This window comes from Falco rusticolus, chromosome Z (genome assembly GCF_015220075.1).
Source record: "Falco rusticolus isolate bFalRus1 chromosome Z, bFalRus1.pri, whole genome shotgun sequence".
In the NCBI taxonomy this organism is placed as follows: Eukaryota; Metazoa; Chordata; class Aves; order Falconiformes; family Falconidae; genus Falco; species Falco rusticolus.
The window spans coordinates 41,598,509-41,619,886 of NC_051210.1; the positions used below are offsets into that span (position 1 = coordinate 41,598,509).

General features: G+C 38.0%; 1 protein-coding gene across 1 annotated transcript in view; it reads right to left on the reverse strand.

The window, feature by feature from the left end:
* Positions 1–21,378, reverse strand: part of NTRK2 (neurotrophic receptor tyrosine kinase 2) — a 208,486-nt gene that overhangs the window by 154,255 nt on the left and 32,853 nt on the right. Inside the window, exons 6-9 of the mRNA XM_037374196.1 lie at positions 11,690–11,826; positions 8,575–8,707; positions 6,720–7,019; positions 1,635–1,667 (exon numbers count right to left, since the gene is read on the reverse strand). Of these exons, the coding sequence (XP_037230093.1) occupies positions 1,635–1,667; positions 6,720–7,019; positions 8,575–8,707; positions 11,690–11,826 (603 nt within the window). The remainder of the gene's footprint in view (positions 1–1,634; positions 1,668–6,719; positions 7,020–8,574; positions 8,708–11,689; positions 11,827–21,378) is intronic.

The window sequence follows — 21,378 nt, forward strand, 5'->3', positions numbered from 1 at the left end:
AGCATTTTAAAGGTAAGACTCTGGGAGGGGTGGTGCTCTAAATCCTCCTTCCAACATAACCCAAGTTGTGGGTAAAGAGGTTAGCATAGAGATAGAGCAGTCTGAGAAAAAGTCAGGGAAACTGCTCAGTCTCTGGGGGGAGCTCATCTCAGGGCCCCGCTGTCGGCCATGCAGGCAGGGGCTCTCTAAAGCAGTGTAGCAGTTCCTAGACTCTCCAGCTGGCCTCATTTATTCACCTTACTAGCTGGACTCGTGAATTTGGAATAATTAGGGAAACACTCTGGACTATGAAGTGTTTCTCAAAGCGAGCACTGAATCACTGAAGCAAAGATCAAAGACAGCAGTTTCAAACAGCAGAAAGAAAAAGCAGGAATAAAAAGGAAGGCTCCTTTCATCAGGACTAGGTCTTGCCGGCTGGGATCGTCTAGCACAGCTCAAAGCGAACGTCAGCAGAAAGCTACCCCAGTCAATTGAAGCGCAGCACTCACATCGTTAAAGCCATAAACAGGCATCAGGACCTTGATAAACAGCTCAGAATAAAACACTTCATGCATACAGCTTATATAACACATGTAAGAAATTGTGCAAACCATCCCCACCTTTCAGGCCCTCAAACCCCACCACCACCCCGCCACCAAAAACCGGCAAGAAAAGGGACAAGAAGCTACCCTTCAGTATTTCTAAGCACTTAAAGCCAAATTGATGCTTAAATTGCACATTTGCTGAAGTTTAATGGCATAGAATGGAATCAAAGCAATAACATTTAAATTAGCTAAAGAAAACTTGAGTCATGGGCCATTTCATCCGAATAAAAAGTACTCCAAGCCAGATCCAGTTTATTCTGGAAGCTAAAGGGTGTTTAGGTGTGTTGGTTAGGATGGACTTTCCTATTGACCAGAATTATTGTGTAAAACTAGCCAGCTGCTTTTCATTGTACAGCTACCATTCTAGTGCATGCTGGTTTTCACTAGGTACAGACCAAGATGTTTTGTCTAACTAAAAAACTAGTGTCATCTAAAACTAAAAATTAAAAAAGATTTGTGTCATCAAATCTTCCGGCACACACTCAGATATAACTGAGTTAATGGTCTGCCTGTGCAAGGGAGATTAAGGGAAGGTACAAACGCATGGACAGAGCAAAACAAATTGCCTACAGGAAAACTTACTTGTGGCAACCTCATTTTTAAGTGGGATTAGGGGTACCTTTTTGGAGGTAAAAGAAGTATGGAATCAGCCCGGGAAAAAAAAAAAAAAAAGAAGTTGTTATATAAGCAGAAATAATGAACTCTTTTTTTCTCCAAGAAATGCCTCCGAAAGAGTCACAAAATCTCATGCCTGTAAGCTACATCAGACAGCTGTCATCCTACAGGATCAACTGCAACCATTCGCAGCAGTGGATTTATGCTTCACCTAATGTGAATCAAAAGCAGCAGAATAAGTAAAACATCATATTGCCCTCATGTATCTTAAATAACATAAGGCAGGAAAAGAATCAAAAATACAAAGTACCTTTTTGAACTGTGTTATAATATGTGCCATTTCAATTTAACTGAGCCTGACATTCAACCTTTTAATGGTTTCTTTTCCTTCATTTCTATCATTAAATGAAAAGAAAAAGGAAATCAAATATATACCATAAACATCTGGATCCACAATTGGGCCACTACCTGTACATGGAGAAAAGAGAAAGAAAAAAAAAAAAAGAAAAAAAAAAAAAAGAAAAAGCTTTGTAAATAGATTGCAAATGTTGAAAGAATAAGAGTTTCTTTAGGAATTGTTCTAAGAGTTGACATGTTATTTGCAATAGTAATGATTACTACCTAAAGAAATGCAAAGCAACATCAATATATAGCAGTACCTGTTTACCAGATTACATTTACAACCATTTTAGAGCTATACCAAAAGTTAATATTTTGTTTCACGTGAAACAGCAACTGCACAGGGCAGTTTCACGTGAAACAGCAACTGCAAAGGCAGGCATATTTCCCAACTGGGCAAAATTCTACTTTCCATTGTCAATGCGTATCTGGAATAAGTACAATAACTATTCCTGTTGAAAAATCAAGGGCAAAATTCTCCCTGTGTAGAATGCAAGCAGAAGCAGACTTCAGTACGCATTAACAACCACTGACTTTTACCTGGTCAAAAATTTTGCTATTAAATCACTGTAAGAGCAAAACAGTTTAGCTGTGAGCTGGCAAGTTAAGGGCTAGAGCTAGTGATGACCTAAGCAGCAGCATTTCATTTGCTTTGTGAAAGGATTCTTCCAAGAAGCCAGCTGCACAGCTGATACAGACAGAACTCTTACCAAAAGTCAGATGTTTTGAAAGGCAGCTTTTACACAAGCAAATGGATACCTGTCTAGTCTACAATTTTTTTATATTTTACTAGTTCCAATTTGCAGCTTTTTCTAATTATTGCACATATGTAAGGCTGAACACATATGTGAGTATAATGCACACAACGCCCACTGAAATTAGTGTACTATTAGACTATTCACACTTTGACAGATACCTGTGTTTTATTTGAAGATAACTGTTCATTTTGGTCTATAAAGTATTTATAGCATAGCCTATGTAGTAGGCTCCTAATCATCTCTTCCATATTTTCACTCTTTCTATTTGTTAGTTTGGAAATAAGAGATAATTAAAATCACTAAAGATTAATCAAACTTGAAAAAGCATAATTCTGTTTATAGTACTTCACAGTAAATCCACAGCAGTGGCATTACACTGATTGGTATAAAGCCACTGTGAAGTATGACCAGAACACCATTGTTTGTGTTTATGTCAACAGTGTGAGAATCTGTGCTGAAAATACTAAACAGAGTTGCAACCTATTTGCTGAATGGCAGCAGATAACTTGGTTTATTTTAAATTGCATTTAAATATATTCTAATATCCAGAGATATAGGTTAATGGATCCCATGAGAACTGTATGTCAATCTGCAGAAATAAATAACAAGTGAAGAAAGCTTGTACTATCTGTCCTTAAGTAACTTCTGATAAGGGTTTTCTGTCCATGAAAGTTCAGATTCAGTTTTTCCAGCATAAAACATCCATCTGCTGAAAGACAGTATTTCTAATTTACCCTCTGTAATCTGAAGGGGGGTGGGGGGGTAACCACAACAAAAAGATCCCAGGCCTTTATTCCTGAGTTCAATGGCAATATTTTCATTACTATTTACTGGAATTGGGACAGTAATCAGATTAGTTTAAACCCTAACTCCTGCCAGGGATATAAACTAGGAAGTCATCCACTTCATTTAAATACCTTTTATATAATTAAATACTTCACTTCAAATAAAGTTGTGAAAATCAAGATGCTGGACAAAACCCAAATTTCTGTTTAAGTATTCCCTACATGAAAGCATATCTACGTGATCATCAAAGCATCAGTTGAAGCTATTTTAACATTAAACTTCATAGTCATTTTGCACATTTACACACAATTGGTTTTAGGGCAAACACAGAACAGCACTGTTGTTTTGGTCCCTGTTAGAACAGGTTGTTGCATAAATAAACTAGTAAGAGACTTATCCTATTCAATCATCTTTATAAACTATATCAACTACACTTGGTTTGCTTGCTTCTTTCTTTATAAAGTTGACATTTTCAAAATAAAGCAGCAGCAAAAGACTCAGTCCAAAACCATACCTCTGCAAAACAGCCCCATGTTGTTATGCCACACAAGCAAGACGCTATTTCTAAGGCATATTTAATATATTCTTTTACTTTTACTAGGTACTTTTTGACTTGGATTCCTTCAGCTCAATTTTAGAGTAGAGAGCTGGTAGATGAATAAACTTAATTAAAAATACTCATTATTGGTAAAAATCTCTCCTATGTTCATTAGCTGTTTTGGATCAACTATGAGAACAGCCTCCAGAATTAAACACGAACATTTCTTGCTTACTGTTTGCTGCAGTGTAGTCTTAAATGATGAAGTCAGCCTCAGCAAGAAGAGGTTCACAGGAATCCAAGAATTTTAGCAAATTAAAGCTAGTTTAAAATCTAGCTAATAGAACATGAAATCTATTCTTCCAGGCCCTCCCATTTAAAATAAAGTCTTAATTTACAACATTGATTTTGTTATCATTAACTCAATCCAAATCACATTGTGGTACATGTTTTCCTCTCCTTTACGCCCACATCCTCGGACCAGTGAAATATGTTCTGCAAGTAGCATGCTCGAAGTTGAGAGCATCTTAGCACAAATCATGTCTTCATCATATTTGATGAAACTTTGAAATTGAAGTATAACACTGTTGATGACAGAACATGCTTCAGACTTAGTTGTATTTAATTTAGATAGACATATGAATTATAGGTGAGGTGTTCCTTTTTTAATTTTCTTTTGTTTTCACCCTCAGAGCATTTGCCCGTAAGTGATCCAATAACGAGAGAATCAGTTTAAAGCTCAGTGAGTATACCCCACCCCAGAAAACATCAGGGCTGGTATTTAATTCAGTCATGAAGGCATGGAAATGAATATAATACCAGGGCGTGGGCCTTAATCTTTATGCTTCATTGTACAATATGTGGGCCAAAAGAAGAAACTACACAGTAACGACAGCACTGAAAAAGCCTTTTAAGGGTTTGAAAAAGCCTGACAGTGCTTTAAATAGTAATAATTTAAAACAAAAATCGTAATACAATGCACACAGGATTCTAGTTAACATTTGCTTTTATGACAGCTTCAGTGGAGGAGACAATGTCGTCATGTAAAGCTCAGTGTCATGATTCTTATAGAAAAAAATTAAAACAATATTGAGAAGGCTAAGTAGATAAGCAATTTTCCCTGTTGTTAATTTTTAAGACTGGTTTGGTGCTACCACTAAGCATGCACTGTTTTCTAATGCACTTACATCCTGCCTATACATAGTCCAATTTCCTCTATACTCTTTTTGTGACGCTTAATCTATCACAGAGCTTGGGAAAAGCTTAAAGAACATAGCACAGATTATCTTGGGAGACTTACATTCCTTGTGTGTATAAAGAGGATGGAACAAATAAGTAATGCCGTCTTTCTCATCTGGAGAATACCTACAGTTCTATTTACTGATTTAGAAGGCCACAATTGGGAAATTTTCAGTGTACAGGGAGAAGCACAAAGGTAAAACAGAATAGTAAAAGGGATTTGGATCAAAGACAAAAGATGATAAATGTGTTAGAGGAACTGTTACTCTGTTAATAAAATGAAGCCAGGTTCATATTAAATAATCAGGGCGTAAAAGAACCTCCATTGTACACAGAACATCTATAAGGTGAACTGTTTTACTGAACCGTTATAATGCAGTATTAGAGGATACCAGTAGCTGAAACCATGGTGTGCTTCTGTAATGAGTCTATTTAAGGAAGAACTTCAGAGAAAAAATAGGAGAGGACCACTAAGGACAGCAGGAGTAAATAAAGCCTGGCTGTATCAGCATTGCACCTTCTCCTTCTAAGGGTGGGAAAGCAAAAGGCTTGCCATCTCTCTCCCTACTGCAAACTGAGCTGATAGGGAAAAACATTAAATACAGACCATATTCTTTACTGTCTGTAGCCTTCAATGTAGGAGAGAGAATTTAAATATTCACTTTTTTTTTTTTTTCTGCCCAAAAAGTGTTTGCTGCGGTGTAGCCTCAAATAATCAAGTCATCCTCGGCAAAAAGAGCTTCACAGGAATCCAAGAACTTTAGCAGATTACAGCTAGCACTGCACATTGTTGTTTAAAGAAAGAAGGTGGCTATTTATATCCTATGGCTAAAAAGCCAAAGGTACACATATGCTCATTTTTTTCAGATATGACTATGTAGTTATTTATGCACGACCATGCCTTTATTTCCACTCCAGCTTGCAAGGTCCACTCAGAGTTTATTCCATGTGCAGCAATATGCTTACATGTATGCCTTCTTACTCTGCAGTCACCTCACATACGGTTTTGTAGATGTGGGAAAAGATCAAACCACAGTGAACATCAATCACAGTGATCCCTGCAGTTAAATGAGTTAGTCTATGTCCACCTTTAGCCTGCTCACACAGCATTTAGGAGGGCTGAGGTGGAGCCTTTAGAGCAACTGAAGATGCATATATTTAACAGCAACCATCTTGAGCACGGATATTCCTAGACATGTAGGTGCCCAACCTCCACCAAAACGAATGGGAATTGGACATCGGAATTCCTGTGAGGACCTGAGACAGTGTCCGTCCATCCTGCCTCCGGATGACTTGCTTTCTCTCCAGCTCCCTCTGGTGTCCTAAACAGCATATTATCGTCAACTCACTGGACCGCACTATCGGTTTTGCAGTAAGGCACTAAATGCTACACAGGCATCCGCTGTGACCTTGGATACGTCACCTAGTTGCATTCATATACATGCAGAAGACCTACAGAGTGGCTAAATTGGCACTCAGTGCTTTCCATGATCAGAACTGAGGCTTGAGAAAACACTTCAGAAAGAGCAACCTTTTACTAGCCTTAGCTGGCACTGAGGATGGTTAATCAAAGGGAGGATTTAGAGAGCACTAGCGTGGCCTCCCTTGAGAAGCAATAAACAAGAAGAAAATGCTCAACAAAAATATTTTACAACTAATCCTGAAGACATTCATTCAGAGAGAAAAAAAGGGCATATAAAAAGCTTCCTCCAAAATACTTAAACTGGCCAGGCACTTTCTCCACAGTCTCATCAATTTGCAATTGCTAACATAAAAAGAAAAATAAAAAATTATACTCACCATCTCCAGGCACCGACATGAAATGAGCATCAACCCGTTTTTCATCCTCTCCATACTCATTCTTAGCCAGTAAGGTATAAGCACCATTATTCAGGTGGGTAGGATTGTCCAGCTGAAGGCAGCCGTGGTATTCACTTTGATTGATAACATGTATTTTAGTACAGATGTATTCAGACTCATTCAGTATAGCCCCTTCATAGAACCACTGCAACGTGGGCTTAGGGTTCCCTTTCACAGTGAATGGAATACACCAGTGGTGGTCCGGGGTTGGAGATTCAATAAAAGTGATATTTGGTGCAACTATATTGGAAAAAAGAGTGAAGAACATCAGAATATTCTGAGCATGTCTTTCCTCCCTTCCCTACCTCAGCCCAAAGTTATCAGGGAAGTATTTTTCATTCATCAGTACAAAAGTATGTTATTTGTAGGAATTATACCTATTAGGAGGACACTCACACAGGAACCCACCTGTTCTGCTTAAGGTACTACACTCACAACTAAAATGAAGAGGTTCTTTAGAAAGAAACAAAACAAACTAGTTCCAAAGACTGAACACCTGTTAGATCACTTAAACTCTGTAAGGTGTGGGAAATTCAGTTACTGGATCACTGAGAAGGAAGAGAGAGAATTTTAGCTTTCATCTGCTGAAAAAATGGTGCAGAGGAGTGCTGAGGGATCAAGACAGTATTGAAAATATTTAAAACTTGGCCAAAAGTAAGTAGTACTGGAAATATATTCAGCTAGGAATCCAAACTTGCAGATTATTTTCTTTACCGAATCAAAGCCAGAACAGATGACTTAATTCCCTGGATTCTTCTGTAAGGGAAAGATGATTTTCTGCTATACATTTTCTCATTCTTTTTTCAAACCTGCTAAATGCCTCAAGTTTACAGACTTGTTCTGTTTCCCTCAGGAGATTACTCCAGCACCTTGCCCATTATTTCACTATTGGGAAATTTTCCTTGATATTTATTCCTAACTACATCCAATTTCATCTAGTTATACTCCCTTTTATCACTCATAACAGTGCCAAGCTCAGAATCTCATTTAGACCGTTCAAACATTTCTAGTTTATGTTCCTTCCCATAGCTATTACACAACCAATTTCAACCTACAATCCTGCATCTACAGTGATTCTTCCAGTTTACTCTGTCATGAGCACATGCTGAACAAAGTTTGCCATCTACAAAGCGTTCCATTCCCATCTTCAATTAAACCGAGGATTGCAACTTGTGAAAACATGCTGTCTAGTTCACATAAAATGAATTCAGGCTGGAGCTCAGATCTAAGAAGCCAGTGCTTCTACACTTATATGTCCCTTCCCCCTTCCTTGGCCCTAACAAATATGTATATTATTCAAAGATATGACAAATAAATTTACATCTGGCAGTATGAATGTTGCAAGTGTGTTATTTTTATTTTTTGAAGAAAGCAGTTGCTGCTTCAGATAATAAAATCTTAAACATTTGCAGTCTCTTACAATTAATTCTATGAGCTTTTTGATGCGTTCACACTTTTCAATTCCTAAGAGAGTATGTAGGTACACGCACACCATTACAAACCTTCCCACGCTGACAGTGCCATTGAGTATTTTGGGTTTCAAACCTTTACTAACAGATTTTTCTAACAGGAAGATAAAGCATTTAGAAATACATTTTTTTTGCGGAACACAGGGCTGAGAAAGATAAATACAACTGCTGGTTGGGCTACTCCCAGCATTAACTGCAGCAGATAGTTCACATGCCTTGATGGGGTTTGTTTCAACAGCCTGCATGCCCAAAAAATATTTATACCCAAAACAGTCGCTGCCAATGCAGTTTGGCCTCGGGAACTGTATGGAAGCCTGCATACGTACAGAATACCGTGAGCTCAGCAGAGGCTTGGTCCTCTCCCACAATGTTCTCTGCTACACAGGAAATCCACAGCCCACTGTCCATGGACGAAACGTTCTTTATGGTTAGTGAAGCTGGGTTCTTACTTGTGTCACTCTACAAGCAATCAGAAAAATATATATGTGTCAACGACAGCATTAAAAACCAGGGAGACGGAGGAAATCATTGTCCGCAGCTAAATGGCATTTTTCTTTTTCTCTTCCTTCTAGCTGTATCAGTCCATGATTAATCAAAGACCTAAGTGTTTTATCCAAACAGACACAAAACACCTACACAACCACAGTGGTAGTGGATTCAAAGCTCCAAAAGTCCTGCTACAAACACTACACTCAACAATTTTTCTGTCCTTTCTCCTTCAGTTTCTACCTTTTTTTAAACACTTCTTCCCCTCTACACAAATGTCCTTCTCTCTGCCCATACCCTTGCTCATCTCTCTCTTCAACTTCATAGTTGATTTCTGTGGTCTGTCTCTGCTTCCCTTGAACTTTCTCTTCACTCCTATATTCTGTTCAAACCTTGCTTTACTCCTCCTTTTGCCTCTTTCCTTTAAACTTACCCTTGACATCACTTCCACTGCTGCTTTCTGAGCTCTACTCTACCTTGACAACATGCCTTCTCCTTCCTTCTTGGCTAAACTCCTTTTGAAAACTTCTTCTCATGAAACTTTCCACAAGAAATTACGTACCTTGCGCTACCTAAACTACTGCCCAAGTACTATTTTATGTGTTTAAGCACCGTCTAATTAAGGTTAGAATTAGAATTCTTAAAAATCTTGATTCTTATGACCCTTAGAAAGATCAGTGCCTATTTACAGCCTTAAATACCGTATTGAATATGCAGCTATGAAACACTGAATAAAGCAAATAAAGCTAGTTGTTAAAGACTATGGTTTTCTTAAATCAGGCCCTTCATATGATCTCCAGATAATTACTATTTCCATACTTGAATTTTTCATAAAATGTAAGACTTTTATTAAATAGGAAAGGAACCAAAACACATTCAGAAAATAGACAATAATTGGGATCATTTTTAAAAACTACTTTTGAGGTACTTTTCTTAGTGTACACATACACTTCAGTGCTTCACAGAACACAAACAACACACTGCAACTGTAAAACCACAGTGGCTTTCTATGGCAGTCAACAGGGACACATGGGAACACTCCTGCATACAGTCATGAGCTACTAGAATTTTGAACTTCAAGATGACACCTTAACTCCACTTAAGTTAAATGCCACTGATTTCAGTGTGACACTAGGGAAGATGAGTGGAGAAGCAAAAACCCATTACACATTTCTCTATGTGCAACTCAGAGGTGAGCGGTGCTCAAAGCTGGACTGAAACCAGTGGGTCTCAGTCACAAGGTCAGGGCTGAAATCTAGAGCCAGAAAAATCTAACCAACATCAATCAGATTCTACAGCAGCATAAAAAATGGGAACATACAGTTAGTTTTGCAGGACTAGAATCTAGTTTTAACTTTTGTCAGCATCTCTCTTTGTAAAACAGGAAAGAGAGAAAACAGGCAAAAGCAGCATAAGAGGTGAAGAAAAGGGAGGCAGAAACTGAGATATGGAAATGAAAGAAAGGAAACCAAAAACAACACTTACAGAAAAAGGAAGGATAGTTGTGAATGGCAAATTAGGTTTAAAAGGCACTCATTCTTCTGCTACTGAAAAGACTGCTGTGCTCCATGGCTACAGTTGCAGCTAGCCTGTATGATGATACCCTATGCAATCTCATGATGAAGTTATGCCAGGACAGAACACTTCTGGAAAACTTGAAGCAAACTGACCATGGCATTTCAAAGATAGGAGGGTAAAAAAAATGATGTGATCTCACTTTTTGAACAGCATCCCACATTTATTTTGGCTTATAACTTGGGGGGGGGGGACGACACACGACAACGACGGACGACAGGGGGTGGAAAAGGAAAAAGAAAGACCACAACTTGGCATATGTTCCCCAAACTTTTAATTTCTTGTTCTTAATGACAACTGATGCCTTTGGGTAGATTAGAGAAAATTTTAAAAATAAAACTATAGTTCTGCAAAGCTCTTATTTATGAGAGCTGAAAGACAGGCTAGTTGAGTTCTATACAGATCCACTATAATGATCTCAAGGAAGAAAGTAAAAAGATTATGAAACCCCAGATGTCCTGTCTCTTCCACACTGCAGGAACAGTTTTGGAAGTACACATCCTGCACTTTGTATAGACCAGGAAGCTTTAGGCAGTCTGCACCATCATGAATGCAGGAAAGCAAGCAAATGCCATCAAATTGTAAATAACAGAGGGTCTTGTCCACTTGAATGGCAATTCAAGAGGTCAGCAGCTGCATGTTGAAGATATGCTTATATGCCTCTCCTCAACAACACTTCCATCAGAAAGAATCATTCTATCTCCAGTGTGCACAGTCTAAAGTAAGGACATCAAATATAAAGATCTCAGAGAACAAAATTCTCCCTGCCTAGATGATTTTATTGAGAAGCATCTTCATATTTCATTAAAAATACTGCCATTCTTTTTTAGTAAAACCTTCACTTCAATTTCCCAGGCTTCCTGTTGTTGCCTTGTTTGTTGAAGGAAATTTCAACAAGCCACAGAATATTTACAACTAAATTCCAACACACCAAGCTTTTGGCTTAAAAATATAGTAAAATTAGAGACACATAACAAAAATTAAGAGTCATATAATAAAATTACCTTTTTTCATAATTACGGCAAATTAGATTTATTCTCTGTATGCAAATATCAGTGATAATAAAAAGACACTTGTGTTTCTGTATCCTAATTCACCACATTACTTCCAAAAATTTACAGCACTCTCATTTACAAGTGAGACAATCAAAAACCAGAATGCAAATCAGGGTCTGAGAAGTGAATTTCTGCCACTCTCCAAAAGCACTGCAGCAGTCACCCTGGACTGAAAGTAACAGGAAATCAAATGTAATTCCAACATTAACTTTCTATTTTATCTTTTTAATAAAAAGTTAACTAAAGCTGGACATGAACCTTTATTCCATACTTCAGCAGGCTTTTCATGTCTCTGAATTGTCACATACTTGAATATGAAACTTACCTCATGGTTTGAAACAAGATTAGTGAGCACCCAGGACACATTAGGGGGAGGCCTTCCAGTAGTATCGCAGTACAATGTGATGCTCTTTCCTTCCACCACGGTGATGTTGTAATTGCTTAAGTTTGCTGAGGGCAAGTCTACAACAGAAACAACAAGAACAACAAAAGAACGCATGCATTTGTATTTGACAGAAATAGACACCACTCAATTCTAAACAAGCTGTATAAATGCAAGCAAAACCACCACTAAATCAGGTATTCACTGTGATCAGTTGCTATTCAGTCAGGGAGTACAAACAGCATCTTTGGAAACATGTAACTACAATCTTTAAGCTACTATGTAACTGTATTTTCCTGCGCCTCCTCCACTTCACATCCTAAGCACACATTACTGCACGTGGAAATACATTAATTATATACGGAAATGTTTCAGGTGGGCAAACAGAATTTAGGGCAACTTCAGTTTATAATTTCAAAATAAATAAAAAAACACCTTCCCTTATTCTTTACAATAGGAAATTTAATCTGCCTGTCTGTAACAGCTGCAAAGCAACCTCTATTTTCCATGCATTGACACTGCAGCATCCCCACTGCTCTCCACAATGCTAACAGGAAAATCCCATCAGCTCCCAGTATCATGCAAAAGCCTGCAGCCTTGCCTCTCATACAGAGACACACCTCAGAGACAGCAGATCTCAAGTACTAAGTGAGGGAAACAGAGCACTGACCAGACCAAACCAGAGGAAAGGGCAGAAGAGAGAGTCAGCAACTGCACAGAGCCGCTATCCAAGGCACCTCAGCAGACTTTATTGCCCTCAGGAAAGCAGAAAAGCAGTGAGATGGTATCATTCACCAGGAAAAAAGCCCAGATTTTGCAAGAATCGGGAGTCCCCCTCCATCTCACAGAGCTATAAATCACTGTATCTCGTTTTTCAGTACCCAAAGCAATGGGAACTTTTGGAAGAGTAAATATATGCAGAATGCTTACAAAAACACAAGGAATTATAAACTGATCCTCTTCAAAAATACTGCCAGCAATATCAATAGATTTCAGGCACAGTGGACCTCACATTTCATATTTATTTACATAGCAAATAATTGCGCAACATGCTAGAAATATCCTTCTTAAAAGATACTGTGCCACCTTTTGGCGCTCTGTAAAAAGCCTTGGCCTCCCTTACGATGTATTTCTCATTAACTGTTCCAGGCAAGTTTTACTTATAATTTATCATCTCAAATAAAGAAGCTTATCTGCTGTGCTGGATACGTATGCGCGACCTTGCAATGACTTTTATTTTCCTGAAACAAGTGTTCTCTTTTTCACTTTAGTTTGCTTTGTTCTGTTTTTTAGTTAAGAGTACAGTAGTTTCATCATCAATTTGCAGGTGTAGAAGTTTAGCAGAGACTTTTTGCTTACGTAAAAAGTCCCATACAAACAATTAATCATCAAATCAGTGCGAACACATTAGCATGTCTGCTAGAACTTCAGTAAAAGCTATATGTATTGGAAATGTCCTTTTCAGTTTGATTAGTTTAATAAAAAAAATAAATGAAAGGAAGTAATATGGAAGAGAAGACAAATAATTTTCTAGGCAATGCTTTCTTACCTAATAAGCTAAGAAGATCAGCACAAGTATACAATAACTGCTTAGGCAATTCTCCCAGTGCTTTATGTAGTGCTGTAATATGATTCCCATTATAGGCATCATGGATTTCTTCTATTATGTTCACTTTATAAATCATATGTTGAAGTTTATTGAGACAGAGCTGGACAGTTTGTACGCCTTAATGCAGTAATCTGTTAGCAAAGGTAGCCATCTGCTCTTGCCTGCTGTGAATTCAAATCTCAGCAGTGTCTGTCAACTAGCTGAGCAGGAAATAAAACTAATCTTAGGGAACATTTGGATATTAATTATACTGGTTAGGGAACAAGGAGAGAAGTAATGAGATCATTTGCTTTATAAAGTTACATTTCCGCGCCACCTCTCAAAACTATTCCAACTAGTTTTGCCAGACCTGAACATGTAAAGAGATTAAAGCTCCCCACTTCCTCCTGGCCCTAGTTTGGGACAATGTCTACATGACTCTACATGACAGATTAGTGTTTCGCTGTGCAAGCCTGCACTGTTCCTACTAAAACATCATTTCAAATGAAACCTCTTATACAAGCAAAAATAGACAATGTTGGTCCCTTAAAGCCCTCCTTTTATAGCTGTTAAGTTCTGAGACAACTTCTTCTGCAGTGTGTTTTTTTACAGGATAGGCAACTGAAATTTAAGTCCTCCAATATTGGTTCTGGTTCTCATCCAGAATTACATCTAGTTCTGTTTATTTGCAAAAGTCTGCACATGTCACGTTTATGTCTGAGGGAAACAGCTACAACATGCTTGTATCCTGCCAGAAGGTTACAAAATAATCGTGCTTATTACTCCATAGATTCCTGGTTATACTAAAATCCAGTTGCAAGACACAGTAGAAAATACTGCTGCAAAAAAGTGTGAGTAGAATAGAACAGAATAGAACCAGAAACGAACAGAACAGAATAGAACCAGAAACAGAACCAGAATAGAAGAGAACAGAGTAGAATAGGAGTAATCACATTATTGTGTGTGTTTTCTTTCACTCCAGTCATAAGAAGTGGGTGGCCTTTGGGTTAATTTTTTCTGGTTGGATATCTTGAGTTAGTGAACATCAACTGCAAAGTCATTTTGGCTTTTATTTTCAGTGGCACCCAGACTGCTCCACACAGAATACTCAGTACCTGAAAGATAGCTCTGCTTGGGAAAAGCAGATAGTAGCATAAGAGCTCATATCTAGGAAATGTGATACACTGAGCTTACAAATAAAGCAATGAGACTAAGCGGCAAAACTTGTGTGCTGAAAAATAACTGTTTAAAAAAACACAATGCACCCTAATGGACACATATGCTCAGTATGTATGCTCAATGTAGTGTGAGACCATTTATACAAGTCAGTAGCATTTTGACACCTACACAACTACAAAGATATCCAACCATGCTGTATTTACTTCTGACTTAATTTGGATAAATACAGTGTCTTAGATGACTATCACTTCTGTTGATATGGATGTACATTTTAAAGGACTTTGTATACAGTCATTGATACAAGCAATCAGACACAGCTTCAAACACTTTTGTAAACTGCCAGCATAGTAAATTTAGGTTGTAGTATAAGAGCCCATACAAGGTAGACATGACATCATCTTTCCACAAGTCTCATCTTGATATGTCAGATAGAGATTACCCTGTGCCCCAAAGCTCAAAACACAGTATCTCATTCAAAATTTGACAGCATTAATAATTGTAATTCTAGATACCAGTAATAACCCTGCTAGTATCAGATTTCCTTAAGCTTGCTGTATTCTTGTCCTTAATAGCCTTCTGCAGCAATGAGTTTCACAGACGTGCTGTCCAGGCCATACACAAGAACGACTCCCTTTTACAAGTTCTGAAATTTCCCTGTAACACTCAAATTCATTGAGTGTTCTCCTGTTCTGATGGGACAGAGAAAAGAGAGTTTCTGAACTATCTCCTTAAGACCACTGTTTTTTGTTTTCACAAGTCCCCGTTCTTCTCAATAATCTATCCAAAGCTTTTCAATCTCTACAAAAATGGGAGGATGGAACTTGCTACTGAAAAATTTGAACTGTAATGTAGAGAGTTACGCAGTTCCATAGATGAAAAGCACACACTAGAATCCATGTGTTTCATTATGTATGGGTATATAACAGCTATGTTATTTCACCACATACATATTATCTGTTCTCGTATTCAAACTGGTAACACTGTTCCTAGAAACAGGCAGTTCTTGGATCAGAGTAAGCAGTCACTTCCCTCACTTCAGCACAGCCGGACAGAACCGAGACAAGCAGGAGGAACTCATTTATGTCATTGAGTCTCTCCAAATATCATCTCATGCTTCCGAAGGAACAAACCCTCCCTTAAGTAGGGGGGTTGCTATTTACCTTCACAGACCACCATTAGTGTAAACCAATGGCCTGAGGCCATCGGACAGTGAAACTGTCAAGCACCTCTATGGAATGACTCATAATCTGCACTGTGCACAGCTGGGACTTCAGCAATCACAAAACCAAATACTTTGGATGAAATTTTCAAAGGTTATTACAGCATTTGGCTACATAACTGTCAATGGAAATTAATAAAAAGAATGTGTCTAAATTCCTAGAGGGCTTTTTTCGAAGTTTTCATGCTGCTACTTACTGCTTTGTACAGAAAACTTACACTGGGCTTGATAGAGCCAGACTGTCACTGTAAATCAAAGAAAGGATATGACCAAATTAAGAAATAACTGGGTATTAATACAAACTCTGTAGTCTGTAACTCAACCTTCAGCACCAAGCTAAAGCTCTAGCCAGTATACTGTAGCAACTTTTAGAAGAAGGTCTTAAGCTAGGACAAACAAATCCAACGTTACACCCAAGATGTTGTTTCACTGGTTAACTATCTTCACAGTCATAAAAATTTTTACAAAATTATTTCCAGATTGACTTTTTCAGCTTCAGCTTTCATCTGTTCAGTTCTGGGATTTGTTCAGTTGCTCAAAAACCTTCACCAAAAATTTCTCTCAGTATGGTCAATTAGCCTCACTAATACCTAAGAAATGACATGATGAAGAAATGAGCACCTGAAAGAATACCATAAACCAAATATTGCATTAATTTGTACCACCCTTTGCATGCTAAGCCCCTGATTTTCATCAGCCTGTTGACTAATTCCCAGGCATGATGCAGTGTCACTAAACGGTTTTCAATGTGGCCCATGATATCCCTTTTTTGCTTGCCATACTTTTGCAGATCAATCCATTCTGTAATAAGAACAGTTACCAAAAAAAATCATCATCTTTTTTTCTCAAAACTGCATCTGAATTTTCATAAGGTCATTCTAATCCTTATCTGAAATCCTTAATCATATTTTTAATAAAAGTATCAGACCCAGAATGATTAAATTAATAATGAGCCAGGAACCATCTATCAAACTGAACCATGTTTGGTTTGTCTGCATGAAATGCAGACTACCAGAACTGCTAATTTATAAAATATCTCCTGTAATTCATAAGATCAGGGGCTCAAATCCAGTCTGCTTGCCTCACATAAGGTTTTGATGCAGCCCCAGGTTCTTGGCTCCCTTGGTTTTGCTTTTTCTCTCTAGAGAGAAAACATACAACTAATTACAGCACTACAGTACAGCCTGGTAACACCCACTACTTGTACTGTCTGGAGCCTGAAAACAGGATGGTTGACAATGCAATTTGCTAAGAACTGTGCATATGGATCTGCAAATTTCAGAGGTCTTACTGGCTTTGAACAGGTTGTATCAATGTAAAAAAAACCCCACAGTTTTCTTACATCATTCTATTAAAATTCTGCATTGTTTGAAAATACAGAAATGTTTACAAATTCCAAAGGTCTTTTCCTGTGGGCTTTTATGGCTTTAAAAAAATAAAGCCAAAAACTTTCCAGTAATTCTAGCTATAAAGCTAGCTGTTGGATATGTGCTGCACCTCCTGTGTTCCACTTAGCAACTGTCTGCAGCCAACAAGCTCTGAGCCAGATTTCAGCCATGGAGTAAGCGGGCATGTTTCCACCAAGGTCTACAGAATGACAGGGCCAAAAATCAGCCTGGCTGCATCTTTAGAGCACTGCAAAGAGGATACCCCAAAAGTTCACATGCAAAACATGAATTCAATAAACATAAATAATTGTTTCCATTTTCTGTTGTATCACAACTACATAATCAAAATGCTTAGTACATAGAGATAATCAGAGAAAACTCAGAAGTTATTAGAAGATGACAACCACAGCCATACCAATGAAAATAAAAAAATGTTAGGCAAATAAAATACAGGAGTAGCAGAAATTAAGAACATTTTTAAAATTATCATTTGTCATGTCTTTTTTTTTTCTAGAGCCCAAAGATCACTTTTATCTTCAGCTACACAGAAGAGAGGCCCACAGCTTCTCATTTCTCTGCTCTAATCACCAGTCAGTACTATCCACTGAATAGAGATACGCTCGCCATGTGGCACAGCAAAACTTGATGGGTGTTTTCCACAGTGACCATGGTATTTTGCACAGGTCTGACAGGGTTAAGCTCAAATAGTGTCAAACACTCTACAAGTTGGTGGTGAGGATGCTGTCCCCAAAGGTGTAGGTTATATTCCTGAACTGAACTTGAATCCAGGGAAGGACAACAAAATCTCCTCCTGTAGCCTCTATTTTTTTAATATAACAACAACAAACAAACAAACAAACAAACAAACAAAAAAGAAGAGCAGCTCTTGTTAAGCCACCTTGAAAGGAAAGCCCTGAATTCCTACCGTTGGGAGAGACTGAGTCCAAATGTAGATGTTCCTTGCCAAAGCCCTGAGAAGAGTCATTCAGACCAGAGTTTAGGACTTTCCCATGCCTTCAGCATTTCCTAATGAGCAGTTGGAAGGCATACACAGACTGAACAAGCTCATTTCAGAACCTCTTCTTGCTAGATGTGCTTGTCGCTTCAGCATACCTTCTTAGGAGTCCAACTCTCATTTTCTTACTGTGCCAGATCTGATACTCACAACACCCACCTCATTAAGTCTATGGAGAAACGTCTTTCTGTTGGAAAACACAATGAGTGATGTGGCAGCTCCCCGAACCACCCAAATATTTTAAATACTAAAAGAAATCTGCCTCCAATCATGACACGCCTGATTGTCATATTCATCTGGGAAACTTTACAGAAAATAATTAACCAAGTACAGCCCCTCCTGGAAGATGATGAGTCTTCAAAGTACACTTTCCCAGAGCCAATACACCCTTATTTTGCCTTTAAACACTCCATCACTCCCTGCTTGACTGAAATTATCACTAGAAGCAAAGTTCTGTAAGTAGAGCTAGTGTTGCTACAGCAAAGACCACATAAGTTGCTAAGTCATCTTCATGATTACAGCAACAAACACAGCCTCCACAGACCTGTCATCCCATCCAGGGCTTCAAATGCCGTCATGAATGCCGTGCAGGCAAAAACTATGAACAGCAGTGCACCAGAACAAATTTACTTGGACAGCGAGCTGTCTTCTGCAGTCAACCTGTACAGAAGCTTTGAAGGTTGCTGCTGACATTTCAAACCAGATGAAGGACTTACGTTTCCAAGGTTTACACCAGGTCCCTACCTTCTGCCCAGGACCTTTCTTGAAAGGCTAGACCTGGGTTCTAGCAGGAAGGTGCTGAATAAGAAAGTATCTTGCAGTACTTGAACCGTATAATTGACCTTGTCCCTGGTATTAGTATCAAAAGTTTGTCTGCAAAAATTTGCAGATTATGTGTTTCTATAGAGGTTATCAACCTTATCGAGACTTCCCTTGCTAGCAGGCTCCTGAAGGTACCCAGTCCTGTTTTCTTTCAAATTCCCCGAAGGTTTAAGGAAATTAAATTACATCTAGAGAAACTGTTCTTAACTGGTATTTAAGCTTCAGTTTATCCACAACTTTCAAGACAAAACCAAATACATTGAGTGCAGTTGGGCTGAATACAGTAGCCACAAACTTAACAGATGAACCAAAAGCTAAACTGCCTTTAAAATGTAAGTTAATGAGGCCTAAACTAGCTTATGCAAACCTCTAACAAATGGTTTCTTATTCACCCACTGCATGTAATGCAGTTGCAGTTCCTGTATCTTTATCTGGGAAATTTAATGCATGCCCAGGAAATACTGAAAATAACACTGACCTATCAAAAATTGCAATGTGGTAAACATGTAATCCTGAAACAGACAAACTCGATGGGTTTCACTCTTGATACCAAGTATACCATATACCACCTATATGGCTGAAAGGATGCCTTCATGAAATGTCCTCACTTTGAAAGTTAAAAAAATAATTTATTTAGACTTCAGGATACAGTTACCTAGTCATCAGTCTTCACCTACTTACATCATAAGAGCAAAGTAAGAATATCACCAGCCAAGTCACATAGTTGTTCTCCCTCAGTATATCAGTACTCACACTTAAGCAGATGTGTCAAGTCAGGCACAGAGAGCGCCTCTGCAAACCTGTGCAACACACAGTGTTCAGGAACAATACTTGAGTGATCAAGATGCATTTCTTTCCCTTAGATAGTGCCTTACTTCTTTCTATTTCTAACCTGCTTTTTAATAAAAACCTGCTTCATTCAAACCAAAGCAATTTTAAATTTAAGCAAACATAAAATTTAAAATAACCAAATTAAAGAAACTCAATCAGAATTATAAAAGAATTCTGTTTTTTAAAAATATGAGACATTCGCATACATCACATACACTCAACTGTCATTCACAAGCCCTGATTTATTTATCATATGTATAGACATCTGTATGAAAGTTGCTGTTTCCATGCTCACAAGGAAGTTATATACATGTCTTTGAAAATGAGATCGTTACCTTTTCAAATACCCATAAATGCTTGGTTATTTTCACTTAGAAGCTGGAATAATGAAAATTGTTTTAATTAAGTTTGGAAAATTCTAACAACTTTGGAGCAGCAATGAAACCCCATTACTGTCAAAACTCTCATAAAGAAACATTTTTCATGAAACCTATGATCACAGATAAGAATTAAAACTCTTACAGAGAAAATAAGAACAGTTTGCCACCATACATCATGCATAACATCTAGTTCTTGGGCCAAAATAAACAACGCAGGCTAGAAAGCCCATGAATATTCTCAAAGGTAAACACGGAGAATGTTTAATGCTTTTTTTAAACTCACTTCATTCTGCCTGTAATGTTCTCCTTCTGATAGTCTTATCTGTGAAGTCTGGCTGATAATGGAAAAAAATGTCAACACCCACTAGATTATGCCTTTGCTTGTGGTTTTACACTGCATTACACTGTGATTGTATAAGATCTAATGCTTATTTTATTGACTCACTAATACTACAAATGTTTTCTGCAAATTCAAAAAAATAAACATATCAATCCTTCAGTTTGCCTTTCCCCCTTAGAATTTACAACCACCTGCCTCCAGTTTGGTATTAGCATTTACTTATTTACCTCTAAGACAAAAATCAATCACCAGAAAGAGTGAGAAAGAGCCTCAGAAAGAGGCTGAAATGCAGCCAGATCCAGTCCAGTCCATTTGTAGTCATCTGAACAACTGCCTGTAAAAATTCATGTCTTTCCCAACTGAGCAAGAAATGGGCAACCCATCTTTCCAGATGGTAACTCTACATTACAACAACTTCCAAAATTTTGTCAGTCACACACAAAAAGCAATACTAAAAGCAACACGACAGTATTTCACGCACAAGGCAAAAGACAGACAGATGTCAGCATTCATGAAGTCCCATAGCTCTCAGATCAGACAACACTTCTGCTGACTAGCTGCATGTGTAAACAGACAGCCAGTCTGAACATACTTTTGCTATATGTACAAAAAATTCATACATGGAACTAATTTGCCACTTTATTCAGTAGATTTTACCTAGCATGCATGACCAATGACAAGAACGAAGACATCTGCTGAAATGGTATGTGATAAATAAGCACACAAAACTAGGGCAGTAAGCAAAACAAAGCCAGATCAAGCACCACACCAGCATATATAAAACAATCTGGATAACTAAATTGGCCAGATATGGTCAGATTGAGACCCTGAGCAACAAAAAATCCATACAGGACTGCAGAGACAGCTGCA